The 22,006-nt window shown below is 43.1% G+C and overlaps 1 protein-coding gene across 5 annotated transcripts in view; it reads left to right on the forward strand.

Annotated features, from left to right (window-relative positions):
• DENND4A (DENN domain containing 4A) overlaps nucleotides 1–22,006 on the forward strand; it is a 165,452-nt gene that overhangs the window by 88,872 nt on the left and 54,574 nt on the right. For all 5 annotated transcript variants that reach the window (XM_063448760.1, XM_063448763.1, XM_063448761.1 and 2 more), the window contains exons 7-10: nucleotides 9,957–10,023; nucleotides 10,729–10,787; nucleotides 11,819–11,963; nucleotides 14,500–14,675. In XM_063448760.1, coding sequence (XP_063304830.1) covers nucleotides 9,957–10,023; nucleotides 10,729–10,787; nucleotides 11,819–11,963; nucleotides 14,500–14,675 — 447 coding nt within the window. The remainder of the gene's footprint in view (nucleotides 1–9,956; nucleotides 10,024–10,728; nucleotides 10,788–11,818; nucleotides 11,964–14,499; nucleotides 14,676–22,006) is intronic.

Genomic DNA, 22,006 nt, shown 5'->3' on the forward strand with positions numbered 1-22,006 from the left:
GATATTCTGGAGAGTGTTGCTTCTAAGTGTGTGTGTGTGGTTGGAGATATTCTGGAGATAACCTGGAGGTAATCTGAGGTATTCAGGAGGATAAATAAAAAAAAAAAGGTAAAATTTGTTTGATTTAAATTATTCGCCTCATTGGAATGGCAGACTTAGTTCAGTGTAATAGTTGCTTTGCATTTGTTTCACGTTCCACTTTTTGGAGGTTTGGTTGTTGTCTAATCTGTAGACAGTTCTCTATCTTGCGGCAGGAGATTGTATTTTTGAAGTCTGAGATTTGTAAATTATCTAGTAAACAAATTCAGGCTGGAACTGCTGCAAAGCCATTGCCGCAGAGACATACTAGGAATGGCAGATGGATTACTGTAGGATCTGGTAGACTTGGAGTTGTGGATAAAAGGCATATTGCACAGTCTGTTGTTCTACATAATTCATTTTCTGCACTTTCAGAGTGTAGTGGTGTTGTGCAGAGAGGCACTGAGGCTAGTGGTGTTGTGCAGAGAGGCACTGAGGCTAGTGGTGTTGTGCAGAGAGGCACTGAGGCTAGTGGTGTTGTGCAGAGAGGCACTGAGGCTAGTGATGTTGTGCAGAGAGGCACTGAGGCTAGTGGTGTTGTGCAGAGAGGCACTGAGGCTAGTGGTGTTGTGCAGAGAGGCACTGAGGCTAGTGGTGTTGTGCAGAGAGGCACTGAGGCTAGTGGTGTTGTGCAGAGAGGCACTGAGGCTAGTGGTGTTGTGCAGAGAGGCACTGAGGCTAGTGGTGTTGTGCAGAGAGGCACTGAGGCTAGTGGTGTTGTGCAGAGAGGCACTGAGGCTAGTGGTGTTGTGCAGAGAGGCTTGAAGACTATGGTGAGGCCTAATAGAAAGCAGTTGTTGTTGGGGGATTCCATCATAAGAGGTGTGGAGATGGACAATGGTGGTCTTGTGAGGTGTCTTCCCGGAGCTACTGCTCACAGAGACAGGAGACGTATCTGTAATATTGTTAAGCAAGCAAAGCAGGAAGGGGAATTGGATGTACTTGTCCATTTAGGGACAAATTACTTGGCTTGCAATGAGGTTTCAGAGGTTAAGGAAGTTTTTAGTGTTTTGATATACGGCAGGTTGCTTCCACACTGTCATTCTCTGAAGTTCTGCCTGTGCATAACACTCAGAACGACAGGCGGATGCGTATTAGGGACTTTAACTTGTGGCTTGGTGAATGGTGTCGGGAGCAAGGATTTGGCTTTATTGCTCATGGTAGCTCTGTTTGGAATGGAAATAAACTGTACAAAAAAGATGGTTTGCATCTTTCTCAAAAGGGAACAAATGTTCTCGGTGAGCAGTTCAGAGGTTTTGCTTGGATGTTTTTAAACTAGGAGGGGGGGGGGGCAAAAGGGTGATAAAACATCAATCCAATTGTCCCCCAAAACAAGGACAGAAGGTGCCTGTAGCAAGTGTGTTAAAAAATGATAAGCTTAGAGTCATGTCTACAAATGCTCGCAGTTTAGGGAATAAGATCCATGAACTTGTGGCAATAATGGCAACTGATAATGTAGATTTAGTCGCTGTTACTGAGACATGGTATAATGAGAAAAATGACTGGGACATAGCAATACCAGGGTACTCTTTATATAGAAAAGACAGGGAAGGCAAGAAAGGGGGAGGGGTGGCCCTGTATGTAAAGGATAGCATAAAATCTAGCCTAATAAAGGTTAGTGAGGCGAACATAGAGTCAGTTTGGGTTACGTTAGAATTTGGTAATCACACAGTAACTCGTGTAGGTGTGATTTATAGGCCCCCAGGACAAATTGAAGAGTTAGATAATCTACTAGTTGAAGAAATAGCTTGTAACAGATCGCCTGGCACCCCGACTTGGTACCTCCGTTAATGGATGCTCCTAGTGCTTCCTGAGGACTCCAAGCACTCTGGCAGACACCATAATCACCGAATCCGAGAAACCTTTAAATTCTCCCAAGCGTATGAATGCTGTAGACCATTGAATAGGAACCATACGAATAGGCTTGTACTCCTAGCAGTCAACTGGAACAGCATACAATAAATCCTTCCCCCAATAATGAGACGACACATCACTTTGAGGGTAAAACAGGAACTCTGGACTGGCTCATCCAGCCTGGCTTTTATTTCCAACTCACACATACAGGCCACACCCAGGGGGAGGCATAAAAGAACCAATGACATAGATGTTACCTCCCACACATCCCCTCCCCTTAGTGTGACACATAATCCCATTATGCATACAGTGTAAAATATACTTTTACACAACTTTCATAACTTTAAAACCATACATCACATTCACATAAAAATACATATCCACAATCAATCCATTCAGGGGAACAACATATTAAAAAATGGCATGAATCCGACCAGGGGTTCAAAAGTTACTAAAAGTATCTTTTGTTCCTTTCTAGCTGGCAGAAAAACATCCCCACAATGCACCCTGGTTTCCTCCCTTCTGCCCTGGAGTTAATTGGAGAAGTAATCCAATTACCCAGGACTAAAGGCAGACTCCATTAACCACATGGTTGCAAAACAACATAAAACACTTTAAAATACATAAAGTCACATTTACACATAACACACAGACATTTCACCTATCCCCAGATAGCTGGGATCTGCACGCACAAAACTACCGAATAGCGCGCAGATCCTACTCACACAGTACAATTGCCATGGAGCTAAAGTCTTTCCCATAGTCTTTCATTATATGAATAGGCTCCATGGTATGGCTATCTGGGGTATCACATTCCCATAAAGTCTGGTCCATAGTCCAAAGGCAAGAGGCGGGCAATCAGCCCCCTCCAAGGACACGTGGCGAGGTCGGTTTCGCCACACTTCTCCCCTTTACCCCCCAGACTAACAGGGTATCTGACCTCCTGCCGGTCAGTGCCCTGGTTAGTCCAGCAACCCACCCATGAAGCACAAACAGCAGTACCTCCCACCCACAATAACTGGTTACTACACCTGGGTAGAGGAGAACTTTGTCCAGGTCCAGGTGCCTCACCACGGCTGTGTGGGGGACTGGTAGTCTGCCTTGGTGGGTTGCTGAGTGGGCAGAGACCAGCGGTACTCTGCCCTGGTGCCAGCGCTACCACTGAAGTAGCCTGATTGGAGCCTGGTTGTGGGAGGGGGAGACCGACCGTCTCCCCTCTGGGTACACAGCTCTGCTGCTGGAGACAGACTGTCTCCCCTTTGGCTAAACAGCCCTGTCGTGGGGGGGCAGGACCGACCGTCCCTACCCCCTGTGCTGGAAGTGCAGAGACCACTGTCCCATCTGCACAGGTGTGGGGCTTACAGTCTCCCCCTGGTACATTAAGCTGCAGCTGGGGAGAGGTGGTAACCAGCTCCTCTCCCATTAGAACACTCTGCCGCTGGGGAATGGAGACTGGGCTCTCTATTCCCTGTACATTAATGATCCGCCGCTGGGGAGAGGTGGTAACAATATCCTCTCCCATACATACTTCCCGTCTCTGTGGAGGGAGACCGACTGTCTCTCCTCCCAGCACAGAGTCCTGCTGAGGGGGAAAGGGGGCTGGGCTCTCCATTCCCTGCTGGATACTCTGCCGCTGGGGAATGGAGACTGGGCTCCCAATTCCCAACAAATAACACAGCCGCTGGGGAGGGAGGACGGCCCCTTCAGCTCCCTGTAACTTGGGCGCAGAGACCACGGTCCCATCTGCGCTGGTGTGGGGCTTACTGTCTCCCCTTGGTGTGCTAAGCTGCCGCTGGGGAGAGGGGGTAACAAACTCCTCTCCCTTACACACTTTCAGCCGCTGGGGAGCAGGGCTGACCCTCTGTACTCCCTGTAGGCAGGGCGCAGAGACCACGGTCCCATCTGCGCTGGTGAGGGGCTTACTTTCTCCCCTTGGTGAGCTGTGCTGCCGCTGGGGAGAGGGAATAACAAACTCCTCTCCCTTACACACCTTCAACCGCTGGGGAGAGGGGATAACAGGCTCCTCTCCCTGCACCGTAGACTGCCGCTGAGGAGCAAGAACGGCACCTTCAGCTCCCTGTAACGCACACTGCCGCTGGGGATCTGGGCCAAGTGCCCAGCATCCCTGTAGGGCCGGTAGAGAGACCGCAGTCCCATCTCCACCTGCCATCTGTGGGTCTTCCCAGGACCAATCCGTGAGGCCCCTCAACATTTGTGAGTAAGGGCCACCTGCTTCCCCACCTGGCAACTCTGGCTGCTGCTGGGGATCTGGGCCGGCTGCCCAGCATCCCGGTGGAGAGACCTTGGTCCCATCTCTGCCTGTTGTGGTTCCTCACAGGACCAGTCTATGAGGACCCCCACTTCGGGTTCCTCCCGCCTCCTCAGGGAAAGACGGCTAACCTCCTCGGATGCAGCCTCTACTCGGCTGCTGTAACGCTCCTGCTGCTGAGCATACTTCCTCTCTTTCGCCAACCGGAATTCTCGGTCCAGCCTTGTGTTTCGCTCGGCCATGACCTGGTTCCAGATCACTCGGCGTGTCTCCATGGGTATATCATCCCCATACTCGGCCACTCGCTGCCTCACCTCGGCCAGCCAATCATCTCCAGAGCCAGAACCTTCCATACTAGTCTGCTCCCAGGGGCGCTGCACGAGTGCTAGCGTTGCCCTCAATTTGTAAATCCAAACAGTGTCTCTGAGCTGCTTTACCTCGCACTAGGACGCCATCCCACCGCTTGCCACCAATGTAACGGATCGCCTGGCACCCCGACTTGGTACCTCCGTTAATGGATGCTCCTAGTGCTTCCTGAGGACTCCAAGCACTCTGGCAGACACCATAATCACCGAATCCGAGAAACCTTTAAATTCTCCCAAGCGTATGAATGCTGTAGACCATTGAATAGGAACCATACGAATAGGCTTGTACTCCTAGCAGTCAACTGGAACAGCATACAATAAATCCTTCCCCCAATAATGAGACGACACATCACTTTGAGGGTAAAACAGGAACTCTGGACTGGCTCATCCAGCCTGGCTTTTATTTCCAACTCACACATACAGGCCACACCCAGGGGGAGGCATAAAAGAACCAATGACATAGATGTTACCTCCCACACATCCCCTCCCCTTAGTGAGACACATAATCCCATTATGCATACAGTGTAAAATATACTTTTACACAACTTTCATAACTTTAAAACCATACATCACATTCACATAAAAATACATATCCACAATCAATCCATTCAGGGGAACAACATATTAAAAAATGGCATGAATCCGACCAGGGGTTCAAAAGTTACTAAAAGTATCTTTTGTTCCTTTCTAGCTGGCAGAAAAACATCCCCACAATGCACCCTGGTTTCCTCCCTTCTGCCCTGGAGTTAATTGGAGAAGTAATCCAATTACCCAGGACTAAAGGCAGACTCCATTAACCACATGGTTGCAAAACAACATAAAACACTTTAAAATACATAAAGTCACATTTACACATAACACACAGATATTTCACCTATCCCCAGATAGCTGGGATCTGCACGCACAAAACTACCGAATAGCGCACCTGTACAATTGCCATGGAGCTAAAGTCTTTCCCATAGTCTTTCATTATATGAATAGGCTCCATGGTATGGCTATCTGGGGTATCACATTCCCATAAAGTCTGGTCCATAGTCCAAAGGCAAGAGGCGGGCAATCAGCCCCCTCCAAGGACACGTGGCGAGGTCGGTTTCGCCACATAGCTAAAATGACAATGAAGGGGGAAGTTATCATCATGGGTGACTTTAATCTTCCTGATGTGAATTGGAAAACAAAACTAGCTACTTGTGCCAGGAGCACACATATTCTAAACTCCCTACTGGGATTGACTCTAAAACAAGTCGTTGAGGAGCCAACTCGTAAAGAGGCCATACTAGATTTAGTGTTAACAAATGGAGATTTGTAATCAGATATTACTGTAGGTGAAAGTTTAGGATCCAGTGATCATCAGTCAGTGTGGTTTAATATAAGAACAGTGACTGAGTCACACCACACAAAAACAAAAGTTTTAGACTTTAGAAAAACAGACTTTTCTAAAATTAGAATATGTGTAAAGGAGTCATTATCAGACTGGAGCAATTTATATGGAGTCCAAAAGAAATGGGATTATTTAAAAGTTGCACTACTGAAGGCAACAGAAAATTGCATTAGGCTTGTCAGTAAAAGCAAAAAATTCAAGAAACCACTGTGGTACTCCGCAGATGTGGCCAAAATAGTAAAAAACAAAAAGTTAGCATTTAGTAATTATAAAAAAACCCAGAGTGAGGAAGACAGAATGACCTATAAGATTAGGCAGAAAGAGGCTAAGCAAGTTATAAGAGCTTCCAAATCCCACACAGAAGAGAAAATAGCACAGTCAGTAAAAAAGGGGGACAAAACTTTTTTTAGATACATAAATGAGAAAAGAAAAGTAAAACAAGGATTAGTTAGATTAAAAACAAAAGAAGGAAGGTATGTAGATGAGGATAAAGGTCTAGCTGACTGCCTCAATGAATATTTTTGTTCGGTATTTACAGATGAAAATGAAGGAAAGGGACCTCAGTTAAGAAAAAGGATAAATGAGTCATTTATTACACGTGAGTTTACAGAGGAAGAGGTTCTATTTCAACTGTCAAAAGTAAAGACAAATAAGTCAATGGGACCTGATGGAATACACCCAAAGCTATTAAAAGAGCTTAGTGGTGTACTAGCAAAACCATTAACAGATTTATTTAAGCAATCATTGATAACAGGAGTAGTCCCAGAAGATTGGAAGTTAGCGAATGTTGTGCCCATTCACAAGAAAGGTAATAGGGAGGAGTCGGGCAACTATAGGCCAGTAAGCCTTACTTCAGTAGTGGGGAAAGTGATGGAAACCATGTTAAAGGATAGGATTGTTGAACATCTAAAAACACATGGATTTCAAGACCAGAGACAACATGGGTTTACTTCAGGGAGATCATGCCAAACTAATCTTATTGATTTTTTTGATTGGGTAACTAAAATTATAGATCAGGGTGGTGCAGTAGACATTGCTTACCTAGATTTCAGTAAGGCTTTTGACACTGTTGCACATAGAAGGCTTATCAACAAACTACAATATTTAAGTTTGGATTCCAATATTGTTGAATGGGTAAGGCAGTGGCTGAGTGACAGGCAACAGAGGGTTGTAGTCAATGGAGTATATTCGAAGCTTGGGCTTGTCACCAGTGGGGTACCTCAGGGATCTGTACTTGGACCCATTCTCTTTGATATTTTTATTAGTGATATTGCAGAAGGTCTTGATGGTAAGGTGTGTCTTTTTGCGGATGATACTAAGATATGTAACAGGGTTGATGTTCCAGGAGGGATAAGCCAAATGGAAAATGATTTAGGTAAACTAGAATAATGGTCAGAGTTGTGGCAACTGACATTTAATGTGGATAAGTGCAAGATAATGCATCTTGGACGTAAAAACCCAAGGGTAGAGTACAAAATATTTGATAGAGTCCTAACCTCAACATCTGAGGATTTAGGGGTGATTATTTCTGATGACTTAAAGGTAGGCAGACAATGTAATAGAGCAGCAGGAAATGCTAGCAGAATGCTTGGTTGTATAGGGAGAGGTATTAGCAGTAGAAAGAGGGAAGTGCTCATGCCATTGTACAGAACACTGGTGAGACCTCACTTGGAGTACTGTACACAGTACTGGAGACCCTATCTTCAGAAGGATATTGATACCTTAGAGAGAGTTCAAAGAAGGGCTACTAAACTGGTTCATGGATTGCAGGATAAAACTTACCAGGAAAGGTTAAAGGATCTTAACATGTATAGCTTGGAGGAAAGACGAGACAGGGGGGATATGATAGAAACATTTAAATACATAAAGGGAATCAACACAGTAAAGGAGGAGACTATATTTAAAAGAAGAAAAACTACCACAACAAGAGGACATAGTCTTAAATTAGAGGGACAAAGGTTTAAAAATAATATCACGAAGTATTACTTTACTGAGAGGGTACTGGATGCATGGAATAGCCTTCCAGCTGAAGTGGTAGAGGTTAACACAGTAAAGGAGTTTAAGCATGCGTGGGATAGGCATAAGGCTATCCTAACTATAAGATAAGGCCAGGGACTAATGAAAGTATTTAGAAAACTGGGCAGACTAGATGGGCCGAATGGTTCTTATCTGCCGTCACATTCTATGTTTCTATGTTTCTACACGAGCGGCCTACAAGCCTGGCTGGAGTGGGAGAGGCGGCTGCTCTCCCGCCGCTGCACACTGCAGTGATGACAAGCAAGGAACCCCGTCCCCCCCTCTATGGACAGGCGGGGGTTATCCCGGTCCCCACCCACCTGATACACATTCCTTCGTTGATGCCTACTGCCCACGATGGTCTCCAACCAGTACAAGGCGGGTCTAGCAACAATGCCCCACTACCTCTGGCACCTGCACATGTGGACCCCGGTGGTACAACAGTGGAGCGCTCTCTCAGACGTCTTGACGGGAAATTCCAGAAATTCTGGGGCCGGCTGGAACAACGTCTGACACCACAGTCTCCTATTGTCGTGAAGGAGGTGAGAAGGGATGGTGATAGAGGACCAAGCAGGCCTCTCTCAGGCAGAATCCAGGACAGAGCACAAGCCACTCATGCTGCCTGCCAAACTCCACGGAATCACCCACGATGCCTGAAAACTACCTGCCGATGGCGGTGGCAGAACGTCAGGGCCTTCCACAGCGCCTGTAAAGGGAAAGACCTGGCCGGACAGTGTACCAGAGTCTGTGGATCATGGATGCAGCCCTTCCAACAGGCCTGGGGCTGGAGAGGGGACTCTCGATGCCCACATCTCACCGTTGCCCTATGGATCCTCCATACCCCCGCTGTTTCACTGCCTAGTCTGGGCATTGAATGACTGTGGACATTGAACGGGTAATACCAGCTGCAGCCTTTTCCTGCATAGCCAAGTAGCGACTACCAATCATTGCATGCCTCATACATGTGGACACTCAAAGTACTCTTATTGTATTATTTTTGCTTTATAGTTTAACGCGTCTTGCGAAGCATTACATATGCAGAACGGGTAACAGTTTGCTGGGTCTTGGAGGCCTATTTAACCTGGATACTACACTTATTTTACACACCAAGTATTATAAGACTGATTTGCTATTTACCAAGCAGTACTTCTCCACTTATAATGCACGCAGGATGAGCTACTATAGTTCCAGATAGCATCGCGGGTAAAGTACAGCCCAGGGAGCGCACCAAACATTAGGCTGATCTGACATGCTGCACAGGCAAGCCTGGTCGTGTGGCACTAAGGAAGCTTAGCAGCGGTGGAATTCATTAATCTCAACACACAGCGCTGGATAGACATGACAGTCTCCACGTACACAGGCTTCATAAAATACTTGTCTGTTTCTAAAAACCTCGATAAGCCGGGTACTAAAGCTGGACATTGGGAAAACTAGCAAGTAATCTCTTCCTACACATGAGCAGACTGTACTATCTCACCTGATTTAAATTGTCCTTACTACTTATTACCCCAAGCATGTAACAAAACATATAAATTACGCCAGTACTTCTACTAACGCCTAATCCACAGTATTCCTACTGGCACCTATTTTATTTAATTTTATTTTGCACTCACTTTCAGGCACCTATTCATGTTAGTTACTCCGCTACTGTTTAGCGTAAATTGTCTAGCCAGGCATATTTGTTGTTATCATAATTATCACTAAAACAAAAATGTGCTGTATACTCGACTGCCCTTTACTGTTGAACTGTGTATACTAATTATCTTGCCACTGCACTGCTGTCGGGGCAGTGCAAGACTGTTTGTTACTCTGAAGCACAACAAGAATAAAAATTGTTTTCCAGACACATTTGCAATTTAATTTTTGAACAAGTGAGATTACATATATCTTTTTTCTCAAAGGTGAGAGGTTTAATTGTGTTATATAGTGTAAGTTATTCTGGTCTAATAATCGTGCAAATATTTTATGTAACCCATATTTGTTTGTTTCTCTGTAGGCACATCTCCCACTTCATGCACAAAGTCCCCTTTCCTTCTCCTCAGAGACCACGTATTTTAGTTCAGGTAAATTTTCTCTATTGTCTCTATGCTGTAATCTGTGCATTTATTACATTCAATATAAAATGAAAGGGTTTGTTTACTAAACAGTGTGCTATATGAATTGATAAAGACATATTAATTCAAAATGTATATGAAAATAACAAAGTTGAAAATATTTCCAAACTCATATTGCTATCAGCGGGGAAATAGTAAAAATAAATAAAAGCATTTATTTGCAGCTTTTAGCTATCAAATCCCGTAGGCCCATTTGATGGTTGCCATGCAACCGTAAAATTTAACTGAATTGCCAAAGCCTATATTTTCAATTTAAAATAATAGGCTTTGGATTTGTTATTTTTGATGAGCCTTTACATGGCAGGAATTAAATCGATCTTTTTAGGAGCTGAAAACTACCAATAAAACATACTGTCGGAAATTAATTTCTCAAACCTAAGTGATGCCTCTCTTTAAGTAACTGTACAGTGTGTTACCTTGGACCATAGTTTAACTGCTGTTTAATAATCTCTGCTTACCAAAATCTACAATAAACAAAAGCATATCCTAAATGGATGATTGTGATTGTCTAAAGCCGAACATATTGTACCAAACAGACTGCTGCCTTATTGTACAAACACTGTTGATTGTGTCGTTCTGCCTGTTTTTGTTCTCCAATGTAAATACAGCCTTTTGCTCCACTGAGTAAACACAATTTGCTGTCTTTTTGAATAGCTGTCCCCTCATGATACCCTCATCCTAAGCCAGCCTGTGTCATCACCACTTCCACTGAGGCAAGTACCAGTTATTCTGCTTCCCTTTTTCTTTGCTGTCTGTAATCAGTTTATCACAAAGCAGGTATACCTAGCCTTATTCCAGCTTTCTGTGGATTAGCATTGCATAACACTGCATCATAGCAGCTAATTGAACGTGATGAGTGCTGTCATATGACAGGAATGTTTTCTAAGCCTCCAGGCACAGTTGGAGTTTGGTTACTTTAGCAACATCTTCCCCCGCAGAGCTGTCAAGTCTTTTCCTTGCTATATTTTGTGAGGCACAAAACGCTGAGGACTTGAAAGGCTCAAATTTTAAATTTCATTAGGGGCATGTATTTTTATACTGAAACCTTTTCTGTTACATAATAATTGTGGAATTTGCATGTAAATACCGGAAAAATTAATTAGTGATTGAATAATTATCTTTTTTTTTTTTTTTTTTGCCTGGTAGCTTGCCAATCTTGGCATTGTTTCATGACCTTGAGACACAACAGCACTGTACACTGTCTCCATATTTAATTAATCAGTAAACTGCATAGCACTGACCTTTGTCCTTTGTTTAGGCTACATTCATCATTTCTCCTAAATAGCTTTTATTGTATATTCAGAACTTGTATAGTATAGCCGAATATTGACTATGTAGCTGACAGGAGCACGTCATATTTTTATAAGTTAACCAGTTCTCTGAGTGTCTTGTCTGAGTGCAAATCCAAACAGAAGAAGTTTTTGTTTTTGGTTATTGTATTTTTTTTTTTTTTTTTTTTTGCATCAGGATATAATAAAATGCACAGATATTTAACTATGGTTTAATTTATATCTGCCTGGTTGTCTAAAATTCCCAATTTTGTATTCATAATCTAAATATTTTCTAAAATACAGGGTGTGGAGTGGTGTTTTTTTTTTCTTTTTGTTTTTGTTATATCATCCACATAGTTTCAGCTTTATGTTTTATGATATGGCAAGATTTAGGGGTTTGCTTTGCTATTTCCTTGTATGTGTTTTCAGGCATGTGTTGTAATTAACCAAAACAATTTATTTCAACCAAACAGTGGAGGTAAATTTTCTACGCTGCTGCAGAATTTAGGCCCTGAAAATGCCGTGACCTTGCTGGTCTTTGCAGTCACCGAACACAAGATTCTGATCCACTCCTTGCGGCCTTCAGTTCTCACAAGTGTAACAGAAGCTTTAGTCTCTGTAAGTGGCCTTTTCATATGTGTCCAAGTCAAATACTTGAATTATGGGCAGTACATTTTTTTAATTAAACTCTGTTATTAATCCTTTCACCTTCCACTGCCAGTAATATTTTTGTTATATGACTTAACATTCCCATCCATCTCTCCACATGCAGGAAAAATAGAAACTTTATAGTTTACTGATGAGGCTTATGAAAATCATAAATGACTATCTGTGCAAATGGAAACCAACTGGCATCTCGGTTCTGGGCTTGCCCTGAGACTGATACTGATTAAATAAGTTCATTGTTTAACCCCTTAAGGACCAAACTTCTGGAATAAAAGGGAATCATGACATGTCACACATGTCATGTGTCCTTAAGGGGTTAAGATCACGATTCCTAATACTGAAACTCGCAGTTTGCCACATTGTCCAGTTTACTGAATGATTTCTTTTTAATTATCTATCGCTTCTTGACAGTGTGACCTGCACGCATTGCAATGTTACTTTTTAGACAATTTAGTAAAATTACTAAAAGGTGAATCAAAACCTTTTTGTTGTTCACCTCATTGTTATATTCCGTAACTTGATAAATAATATTGATGTCCTGCCTCTACAATAGTGATAAATAGTTTGAAAAACGTAGGTTCACAGCCGTGCTTGCTGATTTGTTTTATAATTGCGGATAAACCAAAGTTGTGGTAATCCAACTAGTAATTTTCTATTTTTTAAACTTTGTATTGAGTGTTTTGTTAATGTAATGCAATGTTGTTCTTCTTATCTGTCGTCTTTTCAAAAGAATCAATATTTGCTTTGCAGCATGTCCCTGTACCCTGTGCCAGCAAAGCAAAAACATTCATGGGCTTTGCCCCAGTGTGTGCTTGGAAATGTTCAAAGCAGATTGAGATGCTACATACCGGTAGTTTTATTTGCAAACCATTGAGAGTCTGCTCTGCTGGATCCAATCCACGTGAAGCATACCATATGATCATATGGTAGAGAAATGTATTAGTTCATCATTTTACTTTTCTCTAACTTAGTCATATAACAGAAGGTTTGCATAAATCGGATTGCATTGAATAATATTTTTTTTTAAACATTCTTATGAAAAATGTTTTGTCTCCATTTTAATATTTATAGTCAAACAGATTGAATACTTTTCAGTTATCGTGTACATCCTCTGACATGGCCAGGGATACCAGATTAGTCCTAAATAGTCATGTTTGTTTGTTTTTCTTTATAGTTTCCTTTTTTATAGTACCCCGTTTTCCCCTTCCTCTTTAATATTAACCTTTTCTCCCCTGACCTGTCTTTTAATGTCTGATTGCAACTATCTTCCCCTTTGCCCATTTTGTCTGCTTTTCACCCATGTGTGGGATTCATTTTACTGATGGATAGAGAGTAAATATGATAATTTGGCAACTGTTGTAGCACCCCAGAACCCTAAGTCACTTTAGCCTGCTTAAATGCTATATGTATGAAGAGTGTCATTGTTAGTTATTTTACAAACGTGCTGATTTCAAAAGAAATTGGCACTTTTTAAAAATTAACCTTTTATACCCCACCAGCGGTCGCTCAAATAGCGGGTCCTGTTATTCTGCTAGTCTAGCTCAGTAAAGCTAAACTCAAGAAATAACAAACACCTGCCTTGCCAAGACTTCTCACTGAGCTGTAATAGAAAGTCTGCCATTGGGGGAAGGGGAGGGTTTGCAGTATGATACCTGCATATTAAGTATACCCCTAATAAAAATGTATAATTAAATAAAAATGCATACATATGTTTTTCATTGTATATCGAAGTGTTCTATCCATTGACAAATGTGTCAACTTGACTTTTATACATATGGGAAAGTAGTCCCTATGCATTTTATGAAAACTGGAGTAATTTGGAAAAAACATTAAGAGGTACAGATATTGGGAGCTATACAAAAACAGATTAGATAAAGTTTATTTTTTGTGATAGCGACTTTAAGACTTTCACAGTGCTTCATGTGCAGTCTCTTCCATGGTTGATCACCCAAACCTCCAAATAATAGGGAATAATAGATGTGCATATTAGTGGGTAGTGCTATGAGGTTATTATGATACACCAGAGAATGTTTTCCATGAATTAGAAAAAAAAAAATTGAGGAAGGGTGAGATGGTTGCATGCTTAATAATGTTATATGTATAGTTTAGCTGACCATCCGAAATACCTATGTTGTGTTTTTTTTTGTTTTTGTCTTTTTTTTAATAATTCTTTTTGTTTTGTAGTATCAAGGTAAAAGCAGCCCACATATAATGTTAATCAACATTTTTTTTTTGCAAATCCATATAGCTATCGGATGAATCATAGTAACTTGAGTTGTATTACCATTTATGCACACGTTATACTACGATGATATCAGTTGGTGTTAGAGATACTGCCTTGTTGACGCATCTCATTCTAGATACTAGTCTGTAGCATGACCTAATTGTTTTGGAATCATGGATATGCTTTCATGTGATTGCACAACTAGCCATTAACTATTGTCTTACAAAAGTTCTTTCTTGCCTCTCTCTTTTAAATTTTCGATAGATGATCTTTCCTTTCCACTGGCCTTGTCCATATATTCCCCTTTGCCCTCTGGCCCTGGCAGATGTGTTGAGTGCCCCATGTCCCTTCATTGTGGGCATTGATTCTCGTTACTTTGATCTGTACGATCCCCCACCGGATGTGAGCTGCATTGACCTAGATACCAACACTATCTCACAGTAAGTATTCCTTGATTAGAGTTTGGTCTGCAACAACAAAAGGCAATTGTGATGTTATTTTCAATACATTAGCTCTCTGGCAGAAGAGTACTGAGGTTCAGGCTCCATACTGAGCGTAATCATCTGGCAATGGAAAACAAGATGTGACATTTCTGTGGGAAATTAACTGAGAACACAAAATCATACCCATGGGATCTGAAAGGGGGTATATTAGCTTGTATTAAACAGCAAATGTCTTTATTAACATATTTGATGCATCAATCAAGGCATAAAACAAGTATAGTGCAGCTTTTATTAACAAAATGAAAAACCTTTGACAATAACTTATTCAACCTCTGAATCTGCCTAACAAATTAAAAATGTAGGAAAAAAAAACACAAATTTGTAGAAAAATGGTTATTGTGCCAAATGTAATTTGGCTGCCAAATTCGTAGAATTTCCACTTATGTGCAAATACAATTCATAAGAATTTGAGGCCTTCTAAATAAAATATTCAGCCACAAAAAAGTTATAATTTCATACAAAGTATAAGAATTCAGACATTTCTCAAAGAATAAATTAAATTGTAATTGTCTCTAGCTTTGATTTGGTAACTTGCAGAGGTTTCGGCTTGCCTACATTTTTGCAGAAAAAAGCAGTCAGAAGGGTAAAATGATCTGTGCAGGTGTTCCAAGGACTTGGGGGTCTTAACAAGGTTTGCTCTCTCTCCTGATCTTTTCTCCTAATGTGTGGTGGGTAGAGGAGGGCAAGAAAAAGTAGATTGCAGGACCATAAACCTACTCTCCGTGCTGTTGAATAGTGTCAATCAAATGAAGGCAAAATACAAAAGACTCATTCAGTAAGAGCCTGCTTTATAATCCTTGCCCAAACAACGAAAAAGTGTGGCGAGTGAGAAATATATGGTTAGTGAAATCAAGCTAATTCTCTTCTAACCAGTTGCTGTACACCCAATTTAAAACATTTCATGTGCAGTGGCATATTATTTAGAATTAAGAAGGCAGGGTCACCCTTTCCATTCCATAGTATGTGATCTTTCCGTTTGAATTGTGAGTCTTAACTCACTGTGGGATTCTAAGTCTTTAAGTGTAACATTTACTTGCTGACACAGATGCAGATTATGACCTGTCACAATTTTTATTTTTTTATTTTTCTTAGTTGATTCTCCAAGACCAGTTCCTCTAGTAACATAGGATGCGAGAAACTGCTCTATAAACTGTTAGCAGTCTTACTGAAAATGTTACCAGTTTACACTTTTAGTGAACCAGTTGGCAGACCCAGGGTGCACACATGTCCAACAGCCCAATTGGATAACATTTATATTAGCCTCTCAGCTCAGAGAGAATTACTAATACAACTTTAAGGCATTTGATAGGTTTTGGCCTCATTAATTTGCTGTATGTTTGCATGCTCAAATATTTATATTTTTTTCTTAAAACATGTTATGTTATGTTTAGCCAAATCCCCTCACACCAGAAAAAGACTTCCTTATCAGATATATGCACACATACAGGGCCGGTGCAAGGATTTTTGCCACCCTAGGCAAACAAAAATTTGCTGCCCCTCCCCCCCCATATGTTCTGCCTACAATGTTACATAACCAATTATGTCCACCAAGCCCTCCACACCCAAAAAAGCTATACTCACACAATACCTCTTTAACCCTTAACCCTCCTAACCACAGCTCTTAAAAACACAGCACCTACTCTCCTACTAATGTTCTCACTTCTATTTTTCACTTTCTCTCTCACTTCCCTCATCATTAAAATCTCTCTATCATTTCACTTACCTGTTCCTGCTAACACCATCTTCATTGCTCCCTCCCTGCTCCCCTCATCTCTGTATTCATCACATGCACTTTACTCATATTTATCCAGCCTTTCTCCACACACCCCTCCTAAATCCCTTAAATACAAGCTCTCATCCCCAACATTTAAATCTTACTCGCACCTTATCTTCCTTTCCATCCTACTACTCCTAGCAGCAGGTGATGTCTCTCCAAACCCTGGTCCCTCCACTACTCAGCCACCTGGTTCAAACACCAGAAACCACTACAACCTAATACCCATTCCATGTAATTCTCACTATAATTCCTCTTTTAAAGCTGCCCTCTGGAATGCACGCTCTGTGTGCAGCACCTTTAAATCTACTTCCATCCATGACCTATTTATCTCACACTCCCTAAACCTACTTGCACTAACAGAAACATGGCTCTCTCCCTCGGATACTGCTACCCCTGCCTCACTGTCCTTTGGTGGTCTTCACTTTACCCACAATCCAAGACAAGCGGAGATTAAAGGTGGCGGTGTAGGTTTTCTTCTCTCACCCCACTGCTCCTTTAAAACCCTGCCCACCCCCCCCTTCCCTCTCTTTCCCATCATTCGAAATTCATTCAATTCGCCTTTTCAAACCCTTCTCTGCTAACATTGCCGTCATCTATCGTCCCCCTGGTTCCCCTCTCCTCTTCCTTGACCACTTTGCTGCCTGGCTACCCTACTTCCTCTCTTCCAACATTCCATCCCTAATTCTTGGAGACTTCAATATTCCCATTAACCCACCTTTAACCCCAGCAGCCTCTAAACTACTTTCAATTACTTCCTCCCTTGGACTATTGCAGTGGGCTAATTCTCCCACTCATGTAGCTGGCAATACCCTCGACCTTATTTTCTCCTATTCATGTACATTATCTAATATCTGCAATACTCCATTGCCTCTCTCTGATCACCACCTCTTATCGTTTGCTCTCAATTACCCCCTCACCCAACAACCTCAGCCTAACCCCCCTCAGCTCAGGAGGAACCTTAACTCTATTGACCTCCAGCAGCTGTCGGCTGACATTGATTCACAACTGCTATCCATCCCTTCCCTCTCCTGTCCCTCACTGGCCATCTCCACATATAACACTACCCTCACATCTGCCTTGAACACTGCAGCCCCACTCCAAACATGCACCACGAGGAGAACACGACCCCAACCTTGGCATAATAAATCAACACGCTATCTGCAGAGTTGCTCCCGCTGTGCTGAACGCTCCTGGAGGAAGTCCCGCACCCAGGCAGACTATCTTCATTATAGATTCATGTTGCTTTCGTGCAGCGCAGCCCTTGCCCTCGCCAAACAGTCCTACTTTTCCTCTCTCATTAGTTCATGCTCCCGCAATCCCAGACGTCTCTTTGACACTTTTAATTCCCTTCTCCGCCCTGCTGTGGCCACCCCCCAAACTAACCTTACAGCTGATAGCTTTGCATATTACTTTACTGACAAGATTGAACAGCTAAGGAAACAATTCTCCCCTCCTTGCCGTTCTCTTTCTCAACCACACATAAATCATGCTTTCCCTACCCTTCAGACTTTTTCTCCCCAGCTACTGAACAAGAGGTGGCTGCACTTCTCCATTCCTCTCGCCCCACCACTTGCCCACTTGATCCTGTCCCATCTCACCTCATCAGATCTCTCTCCCCTTGTCTTGTGCCTATCCTAACACACATCTTTAACTGCTCTCTCTCTTCTGGCACTGTTCCTGCTGACCTTAAACATGCCACTGTAATACCTATCCTGAAAAAAAACATCTCTTGACCCGTCCTCCCCCTCTAACTATCGTCCCATATCCCTGCTCCCTTACTCATCAAAGCTTTTGGAAAGACTTGTCTTTACCCGTGTGTCTCACTTCCTTAATTCCAACTCTCTCCTTGACCCTCTTCAGTCTGGCTTCCGCCCTCTCCACTCTACTGAGACCGCTCTTATCAAAGTGACTAATGACCTAATCTCCGCTAAATCCAAAGGTCACTACTCCATATTAATTCTCCTTGACCTCTCTGCTGCCTTTGACACAGTTGATCATGCTCTCCTCCTTCAAACTCTTCAATCACTCGGTCTCTGTGACTCTGTCCTCTCTTGGTTTTCCTCCTATCTCTCCCAACGCTCATTTAGTGTCTCCTTTTCCAAGGATACCTCTTCCCCTCGCCCTGTCTCGGTTGGAGTTCCCCAAGGCTCTGTCCTTGGTCCCCTTCTATTTTCTCTTTATACTGCCTCTCTTGGAAAACTTATTGCCTCTTTTGGATTCAACTACCACCTGTACGCTGATGACACTCAGATATACCTCTCCTCACCGGACCTCTCCCCGGCCGTCCTGCAACGTGTCACTGCTTGCCTCTCTTCCATCTCTGACTGGATGTCGTCACGCTTTCTCAAACTTAACCTCTCTAAAACTGAACTCCTTGTCTTTCCTCCTCCTAATACTGATCCTCCTCTCTCACTCTCCCTTCAAGTCAGTGATATCCACATGAGTCCATCCCTACAAGCGCGCTGTCTTGGCATCATACTTGACTCTGGTCTCACCTTTGAGTCTCACATCCAGTTTGTTGCCAAGTCCTGTAGGTTCCAACTCAAAAACATAGCCCGCATCCGCCCCTTTCTTACGCAAGATGCTACCAAGGAGCTTGTCCATGCTCTAGTAATTTCCCGCATGGATTACTGTAACCCTCTCCTGATTGGTCTCCCCAAAAGCCGTACTGCCCCGCTACAGTCTGTAATGAATGCTGCAGCTAGACTGATTTTCCTATCCAGTCGGTCCTCTCACACCTCGCCCCTCTGCCAGTCCTTACATTGGCTCCCTGTATCCTATAGGAGTCAATTCAAAGTGCTAACCCATACATTTAAAGCACTGAACAATTCCAGCCCCTCTTATATCTCTTCACTGATCCAGAGGTATGCCCCTCCTCGTACCCTCCGCTCTGCCCGCGACCACCTCCTGACTGCTGCTCGCACCCGTACGGCCAACTCACGCTTGCAGGACCTCTCACGGGCGGCTCCTCTCCTATGGAATAACTTTCCTACTGCCATCAGACTCTCCCCTAGTCTTCAATCATTTAAGAAGGGCCTTAAATCCCATCTCTTCAGGAAAGCGTATGGCCTCCCAGAGTAATCTCTCCCTTACATACCTGTCTCTTGCTCTCCTATGGGATAGTGCTTTGCTCTCTCCTCCAGCTCCGCTTCACTCCTACTTGATATTTCCTATCCTAATGTTTCTAATACCCCACCTCCTATAGACTGTAAGCTCATTTGAGCAGGGTCCTCTTCAACCTATTATTCCTGTAAGTTTTCTTGTAATTGTCTTATTTATTGTTACATCCCCCCCTCTCAAAATATTGTAAAGCGCTACGGAATCTGTTGGCGCTATATAAATGGCAATAATAATAATAATAATAATAATTACAATGCCCCACCCATATGATCTGCCATATGGGCCAACGCCAGTTCTGCACAAAGTGTCTTTTATCTGAAAAGGCAGTGTGTTTACATTAAAAAAACCTGCAGGCACAGGCTATAGACACTAGAACAACTACATTAAGCTGAAGTGGTTCTGGTGACTATAGTGGCCCTTTATTGTGAGGTAAATTAGAGATTAGTGCCACTAATAATATACTGGATTGCCTACTTACCAACAGATGAGGACAAGAGGATGATGATGGACTCAGGCTGCAGTCTGGTTCCACAGGTCTGGTGTAGAAGAGGCTTTCCGGAGACTGTTTGTAACCGCGCTCACAACAATTAACGAACAGGAAGCAGCTCCATTTTTGGGGCCCCTTACACAGCTCATGGTCTGGGCCCCCAGGGCCTGACCGTGAGTATGCCTACAAGGTCCGCCCATAAGTCCACCTACATGGCCCACCCATGAGTTCGCTCACAGGGAGTGGAGTGTATGTGTGTAGGGTATGTGTTATGTGTTATTGTAGAGGATGTAATGTGTGTGTGTTCTTATGGAATGTAATGTATAGGGATACCAATTTGCGTAAGGGATGTAGTGTGTGTGTATAGGGGATGCAGTGTGTGTTTGTGTGTAAGGAATGCATTGTGTGTTTCTCTGTGTGTGTGTGTGTGTGATTTAATGCAGTGTGTGTCTGTAAGGGGTGCATTGAGTGTGTGTAAGGCATGTATTTTGTTTCTGTGTGTGTAAGAGAAGCTGTGTGTGTGTGTGTGTGTGTGTGTGTAGGAATGCATTGTGTGTTTCTGTGTATGTGTAAGAATGCATTGTGTATGTGTGTAGTGTAAAAGAGAGGGTTTGTGGGGTAGGATAGGGGCTGAGAGCTCTAAAAAAAAAAAAAAAAACATTATTATTGTGCTCTCCCCTCCTATCAGTTAGTGATCTCCCTCCCCTCCTGCCCCTTAGTGCTTTCCCTTGGCCCCCTGGCCCTTAGTGATATTCCCTCCCCTCCAGTCCATTAGTGCTCTCCCCACCCGTCCTGTTCCTTAGTGGTCTCATCCCCTCTTAGTGGTCTCTACCCCTCCATCCCTTAGTGGTCTCTCCCCTCTCTTTCCTGTCCCTCAGTGTTCCTCTCCCCTCCCTGTCCCTTGGTGGTCCTCTCACTCCCCCCACTCTCCATTTAGTGGTCCTCTCACTCCCCCTCTTCCCCCTTAGTAGTCCTGTACCCGGCTGCCGGCGCACTGACAGGAAGTGCTCACTGTACCTCATGTACCGCGAAGTGACGCACGGCCACGCTACATTGAGTGACTGGCAGGAGTGAGCGCTGTGCGCTTCCCTCCTGCTGGTCATTTAAATCTGGCACCCCCCGGGCCAGTGCACCCTAAGTCGCCTATAGGACGTGCCGGTCCTGCACACATATATCTAAATACTGACATATTGAGTGATTTGAACTACAATGTAACCTTCATTAGAAGGAGAGGCCACCAAGGGAGTCATGTAGTAAAGCTATCATTGCCTGTTTATGATTTATCTGACTGTCTGCTGCCAGGTTGTGAATTAAAAGCAGCTCACTCAGTACTGTGGGGGGCTTAGACTATGAAAAGGAAGTCTTTCTGCCATGAGGGGGTGTGGTTACGGAGGCATTAATAACACATTAATAAGGCCAAAAATCAATCAAATGCATTGAAGTTAAAATAATCAATTTAACACGTACTGAATTTTACAAACCTCTGCAGATCAAATGTACTTTTTCAGAGCCGAGAATGAGTGTGCGGTTCTCTCTGCAACATAAACTTTGCAATTATGCAACACTGTAATGGTAAATAGAATAATCTTTAACACATTTTAAACTAGTTCTGTCACCTCAAACTTACCTTTCTCCTTTTGTTTTCTCTTCCTCTTTCAGAATCTGTTCTTCTTTTCTTCTTGTTTGACCTCCATTTCTGAGGGACTGCTTTGTCTTATGTATTTTTCCTACACTTGGCGATATTGACAAAGCGTGGAGCTTAAGGCAAGCTTCACCCTTTGGTAGGTTGACAAATTAAGTGGAGATTGCATTAAACGCCACTCTTTTGTCACACTTGTCAAGCATAGGAAAAATACATCTTTGTGTAACAGATTCTGAAAGAGT

Source organism: Pelobates fuscus, chromosome 3, assembly GCF_036172605.1.
Source record: "Pelobates fuscus isolate aPelFus1 chromosome 3, aPelFus1.pri, whole genome shotgun sequence".
In the NCBI taxonomy this organism is placed as follows: domain Eukaryota; kingdom Metazoa; phylum Chordata; class Amphibia; order Anura; family Pelobatidae; genus Pelobates; species Pelobates fuscus.